Source organism: Neovison vison, chromosome 2, assembly GCF_020171115.1.
Source record: "Neovison vison isolate M4711 chromosome 2, ASM_NN_V1, whole genome shotgun sequence".
Classification (NCBI taxonomy): domain Eukaryota; kingdom Metazoa; phylum Chordata; class Mammalia; order Carnivora; family Mustelidae; genus Neogale; species Neogale vison.
The window spans coordinates 181,279,681-181,299,831 of record NC_058092.1 but is presented as its reverse complement, the minus strand read 5'-3'; the positions used below and the strand labels follow the sequence as shown (position 1 = coordinate 181,299,831).

The 20,151-nt window shown below is 36.3% G+C and overlaps 1 protein-coding gene across 3 annotated transcripts in view; it reads left to right on the top strand.

Annotated features, from left to right (window-relative positions):
* LOC122900720 (catenin alpha-3) overlaps positions 1-20,151 on the top strand; it is a 1,358,242-nt gene that overhangs the window by 512,319 nt on the left and 825,772 nt on the right. For 2 of the 3 annotated variants that reach the window (XM_044239620.1, XM_044239622.1), the window contains exons 1-2: positions 7,613-7,683; positions 16,726-16,878. In XM_044239620.1, the coding sequence (XP_044095555.1) occupies positions 7,651-7,683; positions 16,726-16,878 (186 nt within the window). In that variant the 5' untranslated portion in view covers positions 7,613-7,650. Of the gene's footprint in view, positions 1-7,602; positions 7,684-16,725; positions 16,879-20,151 lie in introns of those variants that run through there. The other variant, XM_044239621.1, reaches the window with a different exon arrangement.

Below are 20,151 nucleotides of genomic sequence, written 5' to 3'. Positions count from 1 at the left end.
TGTTTGAAAAACAAAAAACAAAAACCAAAAAAAAAACCCCAAAACCCATAGGGGGAAAAGCCAGCTAGTTTGAGAAATGCAAGGGTTAATAACGATGGTAACACTATCTATAAGAAGAGTAATAACTGCTAACATTTCTTGAGCCCTTCTTATTTGCCAGAACTTGCATATCCTACATCTTTAATTCCTTATAATAACCCTATAATATAATCGCTCCGTTATCTCCATTTTTATAGGTAAAGAAGCTAAGAGCTGGAGAGGTTAAAGAATTTGGCTGAGGGTATATAGCTGTCAAATAGTAAAGCACAGATTCAAACACAATTTTAACTGTCGTCACAAACTTCTGTTATTCTGCTCATTATTTTTAAGAAACAAATTTATATAATTTACAGAAAACATTAATTTGGGTTTAAGTTACAGCTCATTCAAGTCGTTACAGTATGGTGGTTCAAGCCTCAGATTAGACTCAGCTCAAATTGATCCTACCACTTACCGTATTTCCTCCTGGGTAAGATATTTAAATTTACTGAACTTCAGTGTCTTCACATGAAAATGTGTGAGCAGTTACTGCGAATGGCATTTGAGACAATAAATGTAAAAGTACTTTGCTGTGGTTGATATTTGACAATGTGGATTCCCTCTCACAGACTTTCAGTCCCAACCCAGCAGGCGTTTGCCTGGGGCGACATCTTACTTCTTCAGGAAGACAGAAGTTCAAGACACTTGGGGTCTTTATCCTACTTCCCTGATAAAGTTATTTTTTAAAACCTCATTTCAAGTCTCAAAGCTAATTTTTATTTGTTTTAGTTTTATTTTTATAGCACAGACTTTGTTTCAGAAATGTGTTTTAGTGTACCCTGTCAGGATGTTTTCCTGACATGCCATTCAGGAAGATGGCATTTTAGAATGGATTTCATTTTTTTATGCTTGTCTGTTTGTATGTCTTTCATGCCTGAAAAATGTGGACTAGAATCTGTGCTTCTGCTAAGTGTTAAGCATAAAATATTTTTAAAGCTATTTCTGCAGAGAAGAACTAATTTAAGGGCATCGTATTTCATCTTTACCATGCAATGAAGATTTCTCGTTTAAAGGGAAATGTGTCATTTTAAAAGGTTGGATATGATGGCACACATTTAAAAAATTAAAAAAAATAAATAACAAAACAACAACAAAAACATTTTTCTTGCAGTTTAAATTCCATATGGGCTCCTCTCTGCACTGATGACATTTTTATTTGATTATGAATTAGATAAATTTTCATTTGCTTTAAACTTTATCCCTTAGTATTTGAAGCTTCATAATTCTTTTGAGGTCAACATCATGACCTTCCTGGTTCAAATGTCTCCTTTTATTTGTACCATTACAGATTCATATTATGCATATGTTCCAAGCACATTTTTAACAGTTGTTTATGCAAAAACTTATATAACACAAGTAATATATTGTCCTATAATTCTTATTTTTAGAGATCATGGCCCTTCTAAGAATTTTAAAGTTAGAAAGGAATAAAGGGGGGCGCCTGGGTGGCTCAGTGGGTTAAGCCTCTGCCTTCAGCTCAGGTCATGATCCCAGGGTTCTGGGATCAAGCCCCACATTGGGCTCTCTGCTCAGCAGGGAGCCTGCTTCCTCCTCTCTCTCTGCCTGCTTCTCTACCTACTTGTGATCTCTATCTGTCAAATAAATAAATAAAATCTTAAAAAAGAAAAAAAGGAAGGAATAAAGGAACAATTTGGGGCAAATCTTTATTGTATGGGTATGGAAAGTAAGGTCCAGAGATACTACATAATTTGTCAAATATTACTTTTATCCAGTCTTTTTTTTTTTTTCTCTATTTATTCAACAAATAACTTTTGAGCTTCTACTATGTGCAAAGCACTGTAATAGATGCCATGAGGGACAAATTGTGTGTAAGAAGTTTCTGTCCCTCAAGGAGCATACAGTATACTGAGAGAGATCCATGCAGGTAAACAGTCATCCATAGGGCAAACACTAATGAAGTGAGCTCTTCACAAGCTCTTCAGCAATTCCAAAACTGGTATCATCATCCTTGTATTGACCCGGTTTTCCCTTTAAAATGACCAGTTCAACAGCATTATCTAACCAGTCATCCCTGCTGGAAACCTGCACCCAGCCTACGTTGTCCTCTTTTCTTTACCCACCCTGAGCATCGGCCAGTCATCAACCTCTCCAGTGTACTCGGAGTCCTTAAATCTGTTGATTTTCTTCATCCTGACCGCCAATGCATTAATTTGAGCACCTTTTGCCTTTTTGTACACTCTTGCTGCAACTGTCTAACTCCTCTGCCTGTCTCTGTTCTTCGTATCCTTAAATACATTATGCAACTCCAGCCAGGTTGACATATTTGAATAGTGGTCATTTGAATAATGGCTTCACTTCTGAGATACCAGTGGTCTATAGGATCAGCCTCACTTTTTAATGTGGCAACAACCTCCAGGAGCTGGCTTCCCCCCCCACCCCATGCTTTTTATACTAGTTACCAAATATTCTTGAAAGACTTTTGCCTTTCTGTGCAATTTATCTCTGCCCCCTTAGAGTGACCTTCTCTTTCATCGTCACCTGGCTGACTCCTACATGTCTTTTGGTATTCAGTTGTTACCTTCTCAGGAATCTTTTCCTCATCCTTAATGAGAGTGCAGCTCCCATTGATCCATGGGTTATCCCGGATACCTCTATTAAGTACTGTGTTTATGTTTGTTTCTAACATGCGATGTGTGCTTCTCAAAGGCAGGTATTAGGTCTAATGTATCATCGGTCCTTAGTATGGTGCCTGGCATTTGATAGATAATAAAGATGTATTGAACAGATTGGATTATTTATTGAACAAAGTATTATAAAAGAAACATAAACAGTATAAGAAAGTATTGTGGAATTTGAGTATTTAATTTCAGCTGAGATGCTCAAAAAAAGCTTCATCTAAAATTTAGTGATTTAGTTGAGTCCTGAAAGAAGTTCATAATCAGAAAACAAGATCAAAAGTGCCAAATGAGATTTTTCATATGGGCAAAGTTCCCGAGTTTTGATTGTATTGCATAGAAAACAAAGGGTTCATTATGGTATCTCATTAATAGTCGATGGGTAATTATGGGAGTAGGTCATGTGGAGCCTTGAATGCCATGATCAAGAATTTTTTATTAATTCTATCAACAATGGGAATACACTGAAGGGATTTAGAATAAGAAGGGACATAATTAGACATTGAATTGCTTTTTTATTGTTTATTTTATTTTATTTTTGGGGGGGCTTTAAAAATTTTTTTTTATTTTTTCAGTGTCCCAAGAGTCATTGTTTATGTACCACACCCAGTGCCCCATGCAATACGTGCCCTCCTCAATACCCACCACCAGCCTCACTTAACCCCATACCTCCCTCCCCTCCAAAACCCTCAGTTTGTTTCTCAGAGTCCATAGTCTCTCATGCTTCATCTTCCCCTCTGAGCATAACAAATAGCATGGAGGACAAGGGGAGATGGAGAGAAGGGAGTTGAGGGAAATTGGAAGGGGAGGTGAACCATGAGAGACTATGGACTCTGAAAAACAATCTGAGGGTTTTTTTTTAATTGTTTTTAAGATTTTATTTATTTGAGAGAGGGAGGTAGAAATCATGCGGCCGGCCTGGGGAGTAGAGTGGTAGGGAAGGACAGAGGGAAGGAGAGGAAAAAGAAGAGGAAGAAGCAGACTCCTTGCTGAGCAGGGAGATGGAGGAGGGGCTTGATCCCAGGACCCTGAGATCATGACCTGGGTCAAAGGCAGACACATAATGGACTGAGCCACCCCGGCACCCCAGAGCTTAAATTTCTTTATTAGAGTAAACACCTTGAGGGTTGGGCTTTTTTTGTTTGTTTCTTGCTCACTCTTTTATTCTTAAATCAAATGTGATTTGTGTAAAAGTAGGAACTCTGTTTATTCAACTATATAATGAGATGTGTTTTAGAATAGTACTGTCTGATACATCTTTCTGCAATGAGGGAAATGTTTTGTATCTATGCTATCCATTTTAGTAACCACTAGACACATGCAGCTATTGCTCACTTTAAGGGAGTGAAGAATTGAATTTTTAATGTTATTTAATTTTAATTAATTTATATTTAAATTTAAAGAGCCACATGTGACTCGTGGCTATTATGTTGGACAACACAGTGTAGAAAGTTTTCCCTAGCAGGGTCCCAACAGAAAACAGATGGAACACTCAAATTAGGATAATTCAAGGAAATTTATTTATAGAGAGACTTTTTCCAAATGTGTAGGCAGCTTTAAGGGAACCACAAGAGAGCATCCAATTAACTGCAGCGTGACATGGGAGCAATGGTGAGACAGAACTGATGGAAAGACTCATAGTTAGGATTATAAGCCTGGATCACATTGAAATAATATTTAAAATATGCAATAGTAGTTTTAATGAAATTTCACTGAATGAAATCCATGTTCAGAACTGTGCTTTTCAATAGAGCCTTTCCTGACAGGTTTTTTTTTTTTTTTTTTTTTTTTTTTTTTTGCTGATGAGGAATGTGATTGCTTTCTCTACACAGTGCTGATCTGTGCTGTGTATTCTCAGCATTTTCGCCCCGGTACTCTGCTGTAAGTGCTGCCTTTTCCATTCGCAGGGCTGTGCTGACTTAATGGTGGTTCCTGCCAAGGCTCCTTTAAGAAGCATCCTCTCTTCTGAGCACCTAGAATGCAGGCCGGCTCTGACTGTTATCTGTGGTTATGTTTTAATATCCTGCCCTTTCCATCCCTTACTTCAGCATAGTTCACCTTCTGTCCTAGCTCATTGCTTGATGATTTGTTAAGGCTTTGAAAACAGAAGGAATGAGGGCTTTTAAGCAGGATGGGGCTATTTCTCCTTGCTTTATTTATTTTTATGCCATGCAAAAGGAATAAAGAGGCATAAAATGGCTTGACTGAGTCAAATAAATCTGGGTAGATAGAGCAAGGACCCAATAAGAAGCTGGAGGTAAAAGAAGAAAAGTGGGGGTGGGGAGATACAGGGAAAGAAGAAGGGAAAACTTAATACTTCCTGTAGTGATAGGGACTATTTATTGTTACTTAGAGAACGAAATGTTTTTCACCCAATGAAACATTTTAAACTAACATTAAGCGCTGGATAGAAATTAAAAAATCATCTTTATAGTCCTTATTTAATCCCATGAGGCTGTCACCTCCTGTCATCCTTTATTAAAGTATTGTATGCTACTGCTGTTTGTTCTGAGAAGGTTGACATCTTTCAGTTATTCTGTTGAATCTTATCATGGAGGCTAGTGAGTTTTTATGGTCAACACAACAGGAATCTCCTGTATTATTTCTGATATCCTGTGTGAGGGGCAGTGAGGGGGAGGTATCTCTTCAGTCTGTCCCACTCCTGACCTCTTTTACTATCTCTGGCTTCATGATGTTGAAAGAGACAACCAAGAGCTACACTGCATGAAACTGTAGAATATGGGCTTGGTCCTTTAGGTAAAATTAGAAACTGTTTTATAACCCATTGTATATCTGCTTATGCCATTGCCTTCCGTGGCTCTGCATTAACTTTTCATAATTTTCTACTGCTAGCATGGGTAATGCTGGGTTGGAGCTGAAAAGGTAGCCACAACTTTCATCTGGGTAATTGACACCAATTGCTTTTATTGCTCTGACATCTAGAATTTTAGTTGTCTCCAGCAATCAGACAACAAAGAGAAATAAAAGGCATCCAAATTGGCAATGAAGAAGCCAAAGTCTCTATTTCTTCCTCTCTCTTCTCTCCACTTCTTTCACTAGATACAATCTCTATCCTGTACATATTGCACACTCATTGTCAAAAAGAAAAAGTGGTAAGAGACTTAGTAGTCCTCTACTGTTTCCCCCTAAGAGGCATCTGGAAACGCATGAGGCCAATATCATTGGAATTTAGTAGACAGGGGCCCATGGATGCCAAACATCTTGCAGTGTATAAGGTGGTTTCAAATGACAGTGATTTTTCTCCATCTTAATTATCAGTAAGGAAATCTAGGTGTAACTAAAGTTTGGGTGGGTACCAGAGACCTCAGCTAATAGAGGATTTTAGCTGTGCCTTGATGGACAAATGCTAAAATCTTCTCAAGAATCTAGTATGACACCTTCCTGGCATTTGGTGGGATCCTAATAAAACTATGTTCTGTTCTGAATTAAGTTGTTCACTTTTAAACTCGTCAACACTTTTCAATAAGTCCTCTGCGAGTTACTTTCAGGAACAGAAAAAAAAAAGCTATACTTGTCAATATCAAGATTCTAACAGTATTGTAAGAGTGGTGAACTTGCATAGAGACAAACATTGGGAAATTTGCAAAATGCTATTGGAACAAGGAAAGGTGAGAGTTTATTCCTGAGGAGAGTTGGTGAGGGAACTCTGTGGAAACCATTGAGGAACAGGTAGGATTTTAGCAGCAGTGTATTTTGTAGACACTTGCTGAAGTCAAGAGTATATTATATATAAGAACTTGGGAGAAGAGGTAGACACGTGAAGGAATATTGTTACTGGAAGGGTAGTACTTGAGAAGATGTAACAGAAAATGGGACTAAACAGAGTATATAGATGTTCTTGAACTTCTTGTAAAGAAGTCTCTCCCCTTGAAGGTACGGATTTATCTGTGAATGTAGTCATTGGACGTAGTGTATGACACACAGCCTAATGGTCCACCCTTTACCTTCATTTCCTTCTTCATGGAGTCTGTGCTATAAACTTCCTCAGTTATCAGCTGCTTAAACTTACCTTCCTGATTTTCAAGGTCTCCTCGCAAGAGCCCTTTTCAGTTTATTAATTTAAATGGTAGCAATTTTCTTAGAGGTGAATCACATAATGATTTTTTTCAATCTTTTTTATACAAGATAGGACTGAGAAAAGTATGATTAGATTCAATTCAGTTGTCTCCCACAAAAGTAATAAGTAGAAAATACCAACCAAGGTGACTCCCTGTGTGCTTAATAGCCAAAGATTTAGGTTAAGGGTATAACAGAGAACTGTTCTGCTTAAAGAAATGAAAAGGTGTTGCACAAATTATCTTATAGAGCCAAAAACAGCGTCCAGTTTCTACTTGAAACAATTTGTTCTTGGAATATTGTCAGCTAAAATTGTGGTCAACTTTTGCAAATTGTATGAATTTGCACTGCATATTTTATTTGGTGTTTAGCAAAACTCCAATATGGCTCTGCATAACTTACACAATACACCATGAAAATGACTTCAGAAACTCCCACAGAAGTTGACAAATTGGGCATCTAATGCTTTTAAGCTAATTGCGTGCTTTGAGGTTAAAGAGTCAACTTGTTAAGAATGAAGATCAGAGTTTCTTGGAGAGAATGCTCTACCGACTGCCACACTGAATACAACCCAGCCCCATATCAGAAATGTTACAGAAGCTTAAAGGAGAAACTATTGTGAGCTTTAATCACCATTCTACTTAGTCTTAAGTGAAGTGCTCATGAATCATATGCAATATCATAGCAGTTTTGAAACCTATTCTTGAATTTTCAAGCTGTTATTTTCAGGAAATTTAGAAAGAAAATTGCTAAGTGATAAAGAGTAATCTGATACCATTGCTTATGCCACTTTTTTTTTTTTCTCTCTCAGACTGGAAAAAAGGAAAGGAGTAATACCCTGAATATTGCAATAGACAACATGTGTAAGAAGACAAGAGACCTTCGCAGACAGGTGAGAAAGACAGAGGCGTGGAAAAAGAAACACCATACAAAATGAACTTTATCTACTGCTAGAATATTTGGTTTTGTCCTTCTTCAATTAATTTAGAACACAAAACAACAAGAGTAAATACGTAACTTCTATATTTACATACCACAACCATTTTTCTGGCCAACATAACGTTAATAATAATATAATAATGAAAGAACATGTGACTTAATATCAGGCAGAGTTACATTCAAATGCTGGTCCTGCCCTCATCAGCTGTGTGATCTCAGGGACAAATTTAATCTTTTTGAGCCTCTCTGAACCTATAAAATGGAATTCATAATACATAATTGGACTGGGAGGATTAAGTGAAATGCCATCAGTGCCTGCTCCCTAGTGACTTTTTTAAGGAATGTTGTTAAATTGAATCTGTTACTTTAGAAACTAGTTTATCATCCATATGTTTATAGCAAACAGCTAGTAATCAGAGAGGTACCAATTTGCCCTTTCAGTTATTTTCAGAATGCTTCAAAAATTAGTTGCTGTTTAAGCTCTAAGGCTACTCTGTAACCTTAGGTCATCGGGAATATAGGATTAGGAAGGATTTCATTAGATAACTTAGAAGTCCAGTATTATGCCTCAAGTTAATTCCCCCCCCCCCAAAATATGAAGACTTAGCTATTTTGAAAGACATTTGCTTCCATTATTTTCTACTATATAGTAGCCAGAGTACTTTTTCATGTACAACTTCAACTTGGTCACCATTAATTCATAAAAGAGATGCAAAACTTCAACCATAAGCTTTTAATGCAATATATTATTGTAGTTTAATGGGAAAATTTAGTAAAATGGCCTGAGTAATCTTTTAATTCAGGAGTAGAGTTGGAAATTGAATAAATATGGATCCCTCAGCCAGTTAATATTAGCTGTAAAAAAAAATTTTTTTTGAGGGCTGGGGAAATTCCAATTGCTCAACTTTATGACCTTAATTTGAATTCTATTTCTACTGTCGGCACTTAGAATCATGGAATGTAAGAGTTGCAAAGTATTTAGCTCAAGACTTGTCTTATAATGCAGACGAGAAAGCATGTTTGTGATCAGGTGACCTGCCTAAGAAGGAAGGGGCATTGAACTACAACAGGTCATAACCTACACTAAACTCAGGAACTTTTACCCACAAGAGCCACTCTCCCTTTTAATTGCAGGACTTCTGTTCTCAATCTCCTTGAGAATTTCTACTCCATCTTCTTCTCCTGGGACTTGGAAAAGCTGTTCTATGAGCTCTCAACAATTATTTCTTTCATTCCTGTCTCATCCCTCTCTATTGCCTTCAACAAAATGTTAATTACATTTATATCTCCAAAGCTTTTGGAATCATTATGTACAAAAAAAAAAAAGTCAAGATAAATCAATCCTTTATATGTAGGATTACTAGATTTAGCAAATAAAAGCACAAGATACTCCGTTAACTTTGAATTTCAGATTAAGAACAAACATGTTTAATTATGCCCCAAATATTGTATGGGACATAATTATATTTTGAAAAAGTGTGTTTATTTATAATTTAGATTTGACCAAGCATCTTGTATTTTTTCTTGCAATTCTACATGTGTCCCCCACTACCACCCACTAACATCAGTGAGATATAGAAAGAACGTGGGGGATTACTAATACTTTTCTTTATAGCAAAGGGATGTTTCCAGCTTGTAAAAAACTGTTGTGTTCCAGAAGTAGGAAAATCCTTTGTGGTTTCTATAGGTCAACATATTCATTGTTTGGATTAAGTACTGCTGCTAAACAATTACAAACAGTAATTGTTTAGCAGCAATTTTATTAGGTTTCATGATTCCATGGGTTGATTGGGGGGTTAGCAGGGCCATATTTGTACTTTTCACTTGTGGTCTCCCATCTAGTGGCAGTCAAATGGGAACTGTGTCTGGGTTTGGGGCTGGATATTTGAGGCCTCGGTGCTTCTTCTTCCTTTTCTCCATGTGGTGTCTAAACTCCTAGGACCCTTTCTTGTGACTTTTTCTCCCACAGAGTAGCCTGGATTTCTTGCGTGATAGATCAGGGCTCCAAGAAAGGAGAGCTGGAAGCTGCCACATCTTCTTAATGCTTAAGCTCCAAAGTAACCAGAATGCTATTTCTTCCCCATTCCAGAGATAAGAATAGTCATGAATACTGTCCCAAGTCAAGCGACCAACAGAAGTGATATGTATGTACACGGTGGTGTAGATTGTTGTTCTCTGGAGACATCTGTGGTCTTCAATGTCAGTGAGGTAGTTGCTATGGCTTGTTTTCAGTATCCTTACCTCGTCCTCCCTAGGACTTCATTTTCTACCCTGATGTTTATACTTTTGCGATAATAAAAACTAGTTTAACAGCAGCATGAGTCATCTCCACCTCTTCGTATTCTTGCAAAGTTTATCAAGCAGTTTGTTTTAAGCATCTTATATATACTCTTTTGCACAGGAAGAAGAAAGTACCTACCCTTAAAATATTTTACTTTGAAGTATTTAATGTTTGTATATTGTTACAGATCTGGTTTTGTTTGCATGCTTGTTCTTAGTAAACAATAAACAGAACACATCTTCTTGCCCATTTATCTAATCTCCTTGCTTACCCATATGGGGTTTCTCCATCAGCAACACAGAAACATTTTGGCTTTGGTTCAGAGAATCATTGGATTTCCATGAGATAGTTCTATGACACAGATTGCTTAGATAGATCTATGGGGGGGCAAATTATACTTTTTGGGGCAATAAAAGGAAATTACCTAGAAGGTGACTTAATATTTATTTCTATGAACCTTATTGCTTTGTGACTTTCTTGCCTGTTACCATAAAAAACAAAGACAAAGGTCTTTGGTTCTTTGTGATTTAGCCATGACTTTAATTGACATTATTCATAATGTTCCTTCTCTTTCACTCTCTCAGTTCCTCCTCCTCACCATACTGCACATTAACCTGTTCTCTGACTAAACAGTCTACTTACTATTCACCAAATTGTCCATCATTGCCCACCCCCTCAAACACATGTGCCTTTGTATATATGGTTTCTTTAACTTGGTGCTTTTCCTACTCCTCTTGATTCCCCTGCCGAGCCCCTCATCAACCTTAGGAAGCTCAAGACTAATACCAATGTTACTTTGCCCATGAAACCTTCCAGCTCCTTTATCAGCAGCTGGAATCAGTGTTTTTTCTTTCTGGGGCACTTATAGCATGTGTAGTTCTTTTATAGTAGTGTTCATATTCTGCATGTGTTTCTCTTTTTTAATGGATTTTTTAAATGGATTTTTATCTTCCCACTGGATTTCACATCCTTAAAATGTTAGATATAACAACATCTTTCACTTAGTCGTGCTTTGAAAAGCTCTCTACCAACTCCTTATGTTAGTCTTCACATGATTGATTTTTATTTCTGAAATGAGAAATAATACCATAGTATTTTTATCTCAGTTTCTAAGGTGAGTCAATTTACTGAACATCACTTAGCTAACTGGTAGAGCTGAAGTTTGAACCCAAGTCCACCCAACCCAGCCCAAATTTGTAACCACCATGTGAGGGGTCAGGGATAATGGTTTATTCACCTTCAGAACTCCCAGTGCCTAATAAACTGTTTTACCATCTTAATTTTTTTTCTTCGTTACCACTTATTTTACAAGTTTTTTTTAATTAAAAATTTTTCTTCCTTTAGTCTCCTTCCTCATCATTTATTTGAGAACTGTGTACCTATTACAGTTCTTAATAAAGGAGGAAGTTTTTTTTTAAAGATTTTATTTATTTATTTGACAGAGAGAGAGAGAGATAGGGAACACAAGCAGGAGGAGTCGAGAGGGTGGAGGCTTCTTGCTGAGCAGGGAGCCCATGTAAGGCTGCTTAATCCCAGAACCCTGGGATCATGACCTGAGCTGAAGGCAGATGCTTAATGACTGAGCCACCCAGATGTCCCAGGGAGGAAGATTTTTAAACCTCATTTCTTTGTTTAAAAAATTAAAGCAGTTGAATATATTCCATTTCTACTGTATTAAGCAGAATGAAACATGCATTTGATTTTACTAAAGGCAGGTTAAAGTTTTCATTTGTGTTTATTGAGAAAAAAATTGCCTATTTTATAAATGCCTAAGTAAGGACTTGAGATATGTCAAATTAAATAGGATTCTGATAAAACACAAACAAAACAAAAACTTCACTAATTTTTTAGTTGCTGAGTTGTTGAAATGCTATAGGCATCTCTTCCCCATTTTGGTAGTATCAGTGCCACACTTAGAAAAAAATATGTATGTCCTTATATCTTCTCTTCATCATCCTCATAATGAAATAATATTAATGATCCAAAAGATACAAGTATCATTCAGTAGACACAATAGATATACATTGAATGAATTATTAGGTGATTTAGTTGCTATTAGTCAATTGCATTTTGGCAGTCACATTTTGCTATTAAAATTAATATAGCATTAATATCCACATGTATAATTTTTTCTGGTTACCTGAGGACAATTCTTTTCTGAGACACTTTCTTTTCTTTCCATTCCTCTTCTCCTCACAATTTTATTCTTTTTATTCTCTTATTTAGTGGTGGTGGGGGCAGTGCTGTCTTACAGTTTTCACATACAGCTTTCACTTTTGGGTTTCAATTGTAGAGAAATATATTATTTTATTTGAGATCCCAAACCACTTACATCAGTGGGAAATAGAAAAATTGATGTCTCAAAGCCTTTTATTAAACCATAGTGAGAAAAGATGGAAAACCCCTCAGTCTGATTTTGTGCCTGACATCTTTCATGCCTGGCCACAAACAGGTATTTGTTGAAAATACATACCTCTAACTCCTATTGCCCTTCCACTAACTTCAGATTTTAGTGCTGCAGCTTCTAAGGTTGTCCTATTTTTACAGTGGCATGTTGGATTCTTTTTTAGGTTTTTTTTTTTTTTTTTTTTTGTATGCCACTCAAGTGAAAGGAATGAGTTGTTCCATTGGGTGGGAAAATAATATGGAAATTAATAAAGTAGAGGCTTCTAACATATCATACACAGATATAGGTGAGTATACAATTTAAATAAAAAAAAATCCCATATGTCAGAATACGCCAGAATATATAAAGAAAATTACTTAACATTTGAGGTGTTCCATATCTTGTCCCTATTTGCATTTCTAGCCTTCTCTCATAATAATTCCTCTTTCACAGCGCAGTACAGAGGATGACAGAATCAAATTCAGTAGTGTGCAAAGCAGAAGTGGTAAAGTATGGTCATCAATGGGTAGTTTATGTAAGACATCAGAGTCTGTTACTTGGTTCATGATAACGTTATCAGCGGACAGATGTATCTATTTTACATTAGATTCCCTTGAAAGCCGGTCCTAAGACCAGAGCCTTAGCGCAGGTTTTTTATTTAGGAGGCAAATCCAAGAAGCATGTGTAAGAGAACATGAGTGTAAGAGAACAGGCACGGAAGGAGGAAAGAATATGCTATTTGAGGTTCCTACTGTAGGCGCCAGAATCTTAAGGACCTGTAGGAAGGGAAAGAATGTCTTCCAGAATTATCTAACCAATGAATAGAGACCAGGAATTTTATCTGGTAGTTCCTGTCTGTCTCCACTGATTGATAGTTGTTCCAGTGGTGTTCCCTCTTCAGAACTTCCAGGCTATCTGTGCTTGGGCGGAGACTCACAGAGACTTAAAGCAGACCCTAAAAAAGAATAACAAAGAGGAACATGTAATGTATTCAAGGTGGGGTGTCTTGAAAGGACAAGGAACTGTTCCCTTACAGCAACAGCTGAAATCAGGGACTGGTCCAGTGGTGGAGACATCATCTTTTAAACTTTTTGTCTTATTTTGTTCTTTTTACCTGAAATGCTTTCCATTACATCTATTGTACCTAAGAAATCCTGTTTCAATCCTTACTCTATCACTGTTCTAGTCACACTAAATTCTTGCCATGTCTTGAGGATCCCTCTATTTATTTCTTTGTTTGTTTGTTTGTTTGTTTGTTTAATCTCTTATGATAGTCTTCATTCTAGAATGCTATGCTTGCCACCTCCCAACCCCTACTCTTAACAGCTAATTCAACTTTTAAAATGGAATACCTATATCTCCTCTTTACCAAAGGCTTTTAACGATAACAATGCAAGTTGTTTCTTATTTATTTATGCTTCTTGTAAGATACTCATCAAACTTTTTTTGCAACTCTCACTCCCTAATATTACCCTGTCTTTGTTATCCTGACATTCCCAGTTTGCCTAGGGTGGTGACTTGTCCTTAGAAAGCTCAAAGTGCATTTGTTAAATTGAGCAGATATACAGCTATAGGAAAGAAGATTCATTTTGCTTATTATATTTGAATTATAGTATGTCAGGTAATTTCTGTTCATTTTCCAACAGGATTTTGCAAGCATTGGCATAGAACTTATTTGTAAGCTTATTTTACAGTCCTTATGTCTTGTCCTACTGAACATAATATCACATGTCCATGGTACACCTTTTCTTATTTTGTTTTGTACTTAGCAACATGTCTTAGAATAAAGTTTAAAAAAATGTGTTTCTAACGTGGTTTAATTAAAAAAATTAATTTAGCCAAAGCATTTATTTATTTATTTGTTAACAATAGTAAATCAGCTATAGCTCAAGTCTCACCTTTACAACATATTTCAGTATGGAAGGAAAGATTGTATGGAAGGAAAGATTGAATGAATAGCAGGGAAAACAGTGTATGGAAGGAAAGATAGAATGAATAGCAGGGAAAACAGTGAAAGCCTGGATGGGGGCAACGAACAGGGGAGTAAATACCATTACAGAGAGGAAGTGCATAGACCACAGCACTGTAAGATTGCTTGAAGTATTCTAGAAATAGGAGTTCATTTTCACTGTTTCTACCTCTACTCATCTCCCATTCATTCTTCAAACCATTGCAATAGGACTTCTGCTTCCGTTTTTCTACTCAGACTGCTCTCGCTAAGTTAATCAATGACCTCTTAGTGGTCAAATCCATTAGATAAGTCTTAGTTCATTTTATTTAACTTACCTTTAAAATTAGACTCTGAAACTCATTATCTTTTTGAAATTTCTTTGCTGTCAGTTTCCTGATTTTTTTCCCTTATTGTGACATTTAATGACTCTCACTTCTCTATTAGATTATAAGGGATCATGCATTTCCATCTTGCTATATTTCATAATAGCTTGCTCTTGGTAGAAAGGTAATGAAATGATGTTTAGAAATAATTGTTGAATTGAAAATGGAATCAAATACACAGAAAAGAAGATTCAGTAAGTCCATAATGCGGGTACAATAATTGCATATGGTAGAATAAATTCATTTGGAGACAGTATTGACATAGATTTATTTGAAAGTTTCTCTTTTAGTTGTTGGTCATTTGCTCTCTTTGTTTTTGGCCATCATCTGAGTCTCTTTTTAGATCCCTCTCTTCCATCTGCACAATTCCCATATATGGTAATATTTCCTAAGATTTTATTTTTGGACATCTCCTCACTGTGCATGATCCTATCTGCCTCCTTGGCTTGAATTACTTCCCATATGTATGTTGGCTATTAATTGCATATCTTTAGTGCACATCTCCCCTCCCATTTATATCCTGGTTATACATGAAAGAAAAAAGGACAAAAGGGAGGGATGATAATTGAAAACTGTTCCCCCTTTGAGATTCCTTCTACTTTTACCTATCTGGAAGTAACATAACTTGTAGTTCTCAGTTCAAGTCCTAGCTTGTGATTGGTTGCCTGACTTCTCTGGTTCACTCTTTATGGATATCAAACACATTGTTCATTCGCTGGAGGTCTTCCCCTTGCCTTGTAACTCCTTAGCACTCTGCACTCTGTTCTAGTAAGTGCTCAGACAATGTTAATTAGTTGCTATTAGTGATTTGCCTTTCTGCATGCTAAGCATATTCTTTCCTTAGGGATCTCCTATAGCCTTTGTGAAATTGTTAGAAGCCAGAAAATTTCACAATTCTTTTGCCTAAGATGATGTTTAGGCAGAGGTATTTTTTCTCCCTGAAATCTATAATTATTATGGATTTATATCCTGTAAATATTATAAGAAGATAGTGTTGGTTTTTTTTTTTTTAATGCAGCTACCATAGCATTCTCATGTAATTCAAAACTAGGGTAACTGTCTTTTGGTTTTAAAAAATACTCTAAAACATAATTTTCACAGGAAGCAAATTATAAATTTCTTTTCTGATAGTTACTCATCTCCTTGTTTTATCGTATGGAGGTTATTAAATTAAATAAGGAGGTTCACCTAAAAATTAGGGAGTCATGCATAATCACTGACACTGTTGGGTGAAACTTTTCAAGATACTGTGATCCTTTAGGACTCAATATTATATAAATACAATGCATTAATTTTCCAATGCAGTTTTAAATTTCAGTAAATATCTACTGAATAGAGTAATTGCCTGATTGTCATTTATGAGCTCACATATAATCTAATTTAAAAGAACTAATTGTAGTAGAATGTTATACTTGTTTAATAATTTAAGGTGTAAGGGCAAGAACAATTAATGCAGATGAAGAAAATTGGACATCAAACTCATTTATTATTCTCCTTGCTCTATTAATCTGTTATCAACTGGCATAATCGGTGATCTAACTTGGTTTAATTACCATGAAGAATACAATTTAGCTAATCAAAATTTATCATCAGGTCCTCCAATACAGTAGAAAACATTTCATAATTTTGTAATTATGAAAATACATGATGTACAATGTTGTTTATAGACATGCATAAACATTACAGTAGTATGATTTTTTTGAGGGAAAATGGAGTATTATCACTTATAATCTGATATCTCTGGGCTAAGTATAATTTGAGAAAAAAATAGTGTATTTTGAGAGCAAGAGAGCTATTGCCCAATGATTATTTTTCCCTTGGATATTTTGTTTGTTTTAACTTTGTAAGTGACATTCAGATACCATCTTAAATATTATTAGTTTAGAGATTATATAAAAATATGTAAGATTAATTTTGTAACTATTGAGATTATAAAAATAGGAAATATCATGAACCATTTCCTGAAAAAAAGTGAGTTTTTTATTTCTCCTCAGCTCCGTAAGGCTATTATAGATCATGTGTCTGACTCCTTTTTGGATACAACAGTCCCGCTTTTGGTTCTCATTGAAGCTGCCAAGAATGGCCGAGAAAAGGAAATAAAAGAATATGCTTCAATATTTCGTGAACACACCAACAGGCTTATAGAGGTAAGCATGCTAGAACTGTAACTACTCCAAATCCAGGAGAATAAAGCTCTCATTACCCTTTCCCAGCTGAACTGTACTCAGATGAAAACTTTTGGCCGCTTATTAAATGAAGAAAAGTTCAGTATTTTTAATGTATATATGTTAAAAAGTATACACAGACACACACATACACACACACAAACTGGTTAAATGCAGATTCTTTGTTTTATCCTTACACATCTTTTCTTGTTCTAAGATGAAAGTATTAAATATTTACCTCATGTCATTTTATTATTTGTCTGCCATCTTTTCATGGCTTATTACTCCTTCACCCTTTCAAATCATACTCAACTATGTAACATGACTATAGAAAAAGAATGTCAAATATACAGGGATAGAAATATCCAGAATAAATAAGTGGGGATAGTGGATTGGTCCATGTCCCATTAGAGGCAAAAGGAGATGATAAAACTATAATTTCTTCAGCTTGGAAGCTGAAAGCATGGAAATGGTCCATAATTTGGGGGCAAGATGGCATATTGCTGAAAGAGCCATAAAATGCTAGACAATTCCCAGGAAACAGATACTAGAACCTATTATATTATGGGGATCTGTAAGGCAGCCACAGTATAAGAGAGTCTGAATGGAAGGATTTCTAACACCAGTAAGGTGGCAGTACTCACAAGGCCAGGAACCGGTAGCAGAAAAGGGAAAATGTGCTTGACCAGATTCATATACCAGAGCTGATACACTGTTAGGACTCATCAGTATGACTGTACTGTTGTTTATGAATTAAATGTTCTGACTGCTACACCTTCATATACTGGCTGTGAACTTTGCGGTGAATATGTTTGGAGGTTCAAATTGCTTGCAAAAACTTGTGAGTCAGAGATAGACAACACATGAGTTAGAATCAACAGCATTTTATAGAACACCTATCAAAATAGAGGACTTTCCCAATGTCTTTAATGTAGATCCGCTGGGAAGGAAGTTTCCAATGTAGCTAGCATTTGCACTATAAACTCTCTGGTTCCTAGTCCTCACATCAAGAAAATGAAAAGAGTTGATAAATAATAATTACTAAGATCATTTCACCCCTAAAACTGACCTACCTACATCTCTGAAATCTACTTTGAGCTTCCCAAGAACTCTGTGAGACAGGGTAACTCTTATAATTCCCATTGACCTTAGCTGGAGATAAAGGTACAAAACCAGACCAGACCAATTATTGCCAGAGCTGATTTCCAGGCTTACAATTTTTAACTAATTCATTCAATTATTTATTATATTTCTCATCTTATTTATTCCCTCTTATATTTATTCCTCAAATATATATTCAATCTTCCCCCCAGGAAAATGTTTAAGCAAGAGGCAAAGCAGAAGGAACAGATCATTAAAGGCACCTAGCTAAGTGTGGTCCCTGACAGTCATGATCATTTTCTCTAAAAATGTGTTCTCTAAGCTGAAGGCACACCAAATTAGGAAAACAACTTTTTGGTGAAATATTATGAAAGTAAAAGTTGATTTCTGCTAAGAAACTTATATCCTTATTCCTATTTCTTAGTTTAGTGTTGCTATGAAACATAAAACTCTTAAGGTGCTTGGTAAAGAAGAGCTTCTTGATCACAGTTTTTTGGGGAAAAATTGCATCTGTTTCTTCTCTTGGGGATTTTACAGTTCTGAGAAATCCATAGATAAGATGATCTCTTTAAGTCAGAAATTCCCCAAATCAGTTTACCTAAGGAATTCTTCCTTCCATGAGACTTATTAGAGCAGTGCCTCGAAGGAATGTGTGAGAATGCTTCCTCAATTTATTGTGATATGATGGTTTATTATTATGAAAATAGAGCTCTAAGAATCTGTTTTAAAAATTTAAGGATCTTGAAAATTCCATATTTCATGTGAACATTGAAAGAATGAAAGATTGTGTAATTTTGAGCTCCTGGGGGACTGAGAATGAGTTTTACTTAACATTGAAAGTCCCCTTAACACAAATAATTAGATTATCCTAGCTTTGGAGTCACAGTTCTCCCTCTGCTACACTTAACAAAGTGGCCTGCGTCATTTTCAGTTCCAGTTAGTGTATGGCTACACACCATACCATCTCCAAACTTAGTGGCTTAAAACAATAATTTATTATTTTTTCACTGATCTGCAGGTTGTCTGGGCAGGTGGGCAACTCTCACTTGGGTTCTTCCTGGGATTATTGTCAAATATTGGCTGGGTATGGAGCCCTCAAAAGGTTTGACTGGGCTCGACATACAGGATGTCACATTCACATGACTGAAAGTGCCTGAGAACTATCACCTGGGAGCTTAGCCGTGGCTCCTCACTGGAGGACCAATACATGGCCTTTCTATGTGGCTTCAGCTTTTTGCAGAATAGTTGCTGATTCTGAGATGAGAGGTCCCAAAAGCAAGTGAGAGATAAGAACTAGATACTGAAAGCCACTTAAGATCTTGGCCCAGCAATGATCAGAATACCACTTCAACTACATACTGTTGGTCCAAAGCAACCGTGGAGCCTGCCCAAACAGGAGGGGAGGCAAAGAGGTGTGAGACTTCACCTTTCAATGGAAAGAATAGCAAAGTATGTGGCCACCTTTATTCTACTATACTTCTCTTCTCAGGACTTCATTTGCTTTTTATAAAGTAAAGGTTAACAAGGTAATGTCTAAGGTCATAGCTGGTTTCTAAAATTCTATGATATAACAAATATTTTTTACAATTGAAGGATTTATAATTTTCTTTTTCTTTTTTTTTAAAGATTTTATTTATTATTTATTTGAGAGAAAGAGAGGGCCGGGGGTGGGGGGCGGAGGGGCAGAAGCAGACTGCCTGCTGAGCAGGGAGCCCACTGCAGGGCTCTGATCTCACAATCCTGAGATCATGACCTGAGCTGAAATCAAGAGCCAAACGCTTAGCCAACTCAGCCACCCAGGTGCCCCAAGACTCCTCATTTTCTAACAGCTCTAGACTTTGGCGAAAATGAAAGTGGTTTTTAAGTATTCTGCTTGCCCACTAGGTTGTTTATATATATCAAGGAAAAAAAAAAAAAAAAGAACACTACATTTATCTCCCAGGAAAAGTTCTCTTTGAAAGGAGCTGTCTAACTAAGGCAACAGAGAAAATCATCATTAATTTACTACAAATGTTGAGCCAGAAGTGTCTATGACAGAGTCCCAGGAAATAGGAGAACTTAAATGGAACAGTTTCAGAAGACATTGTGAGTTTACTTTGTATAGATGTTTACCAATCCTCCACCTTTGTTTTCTCTACTACTCCTCCATCCAGA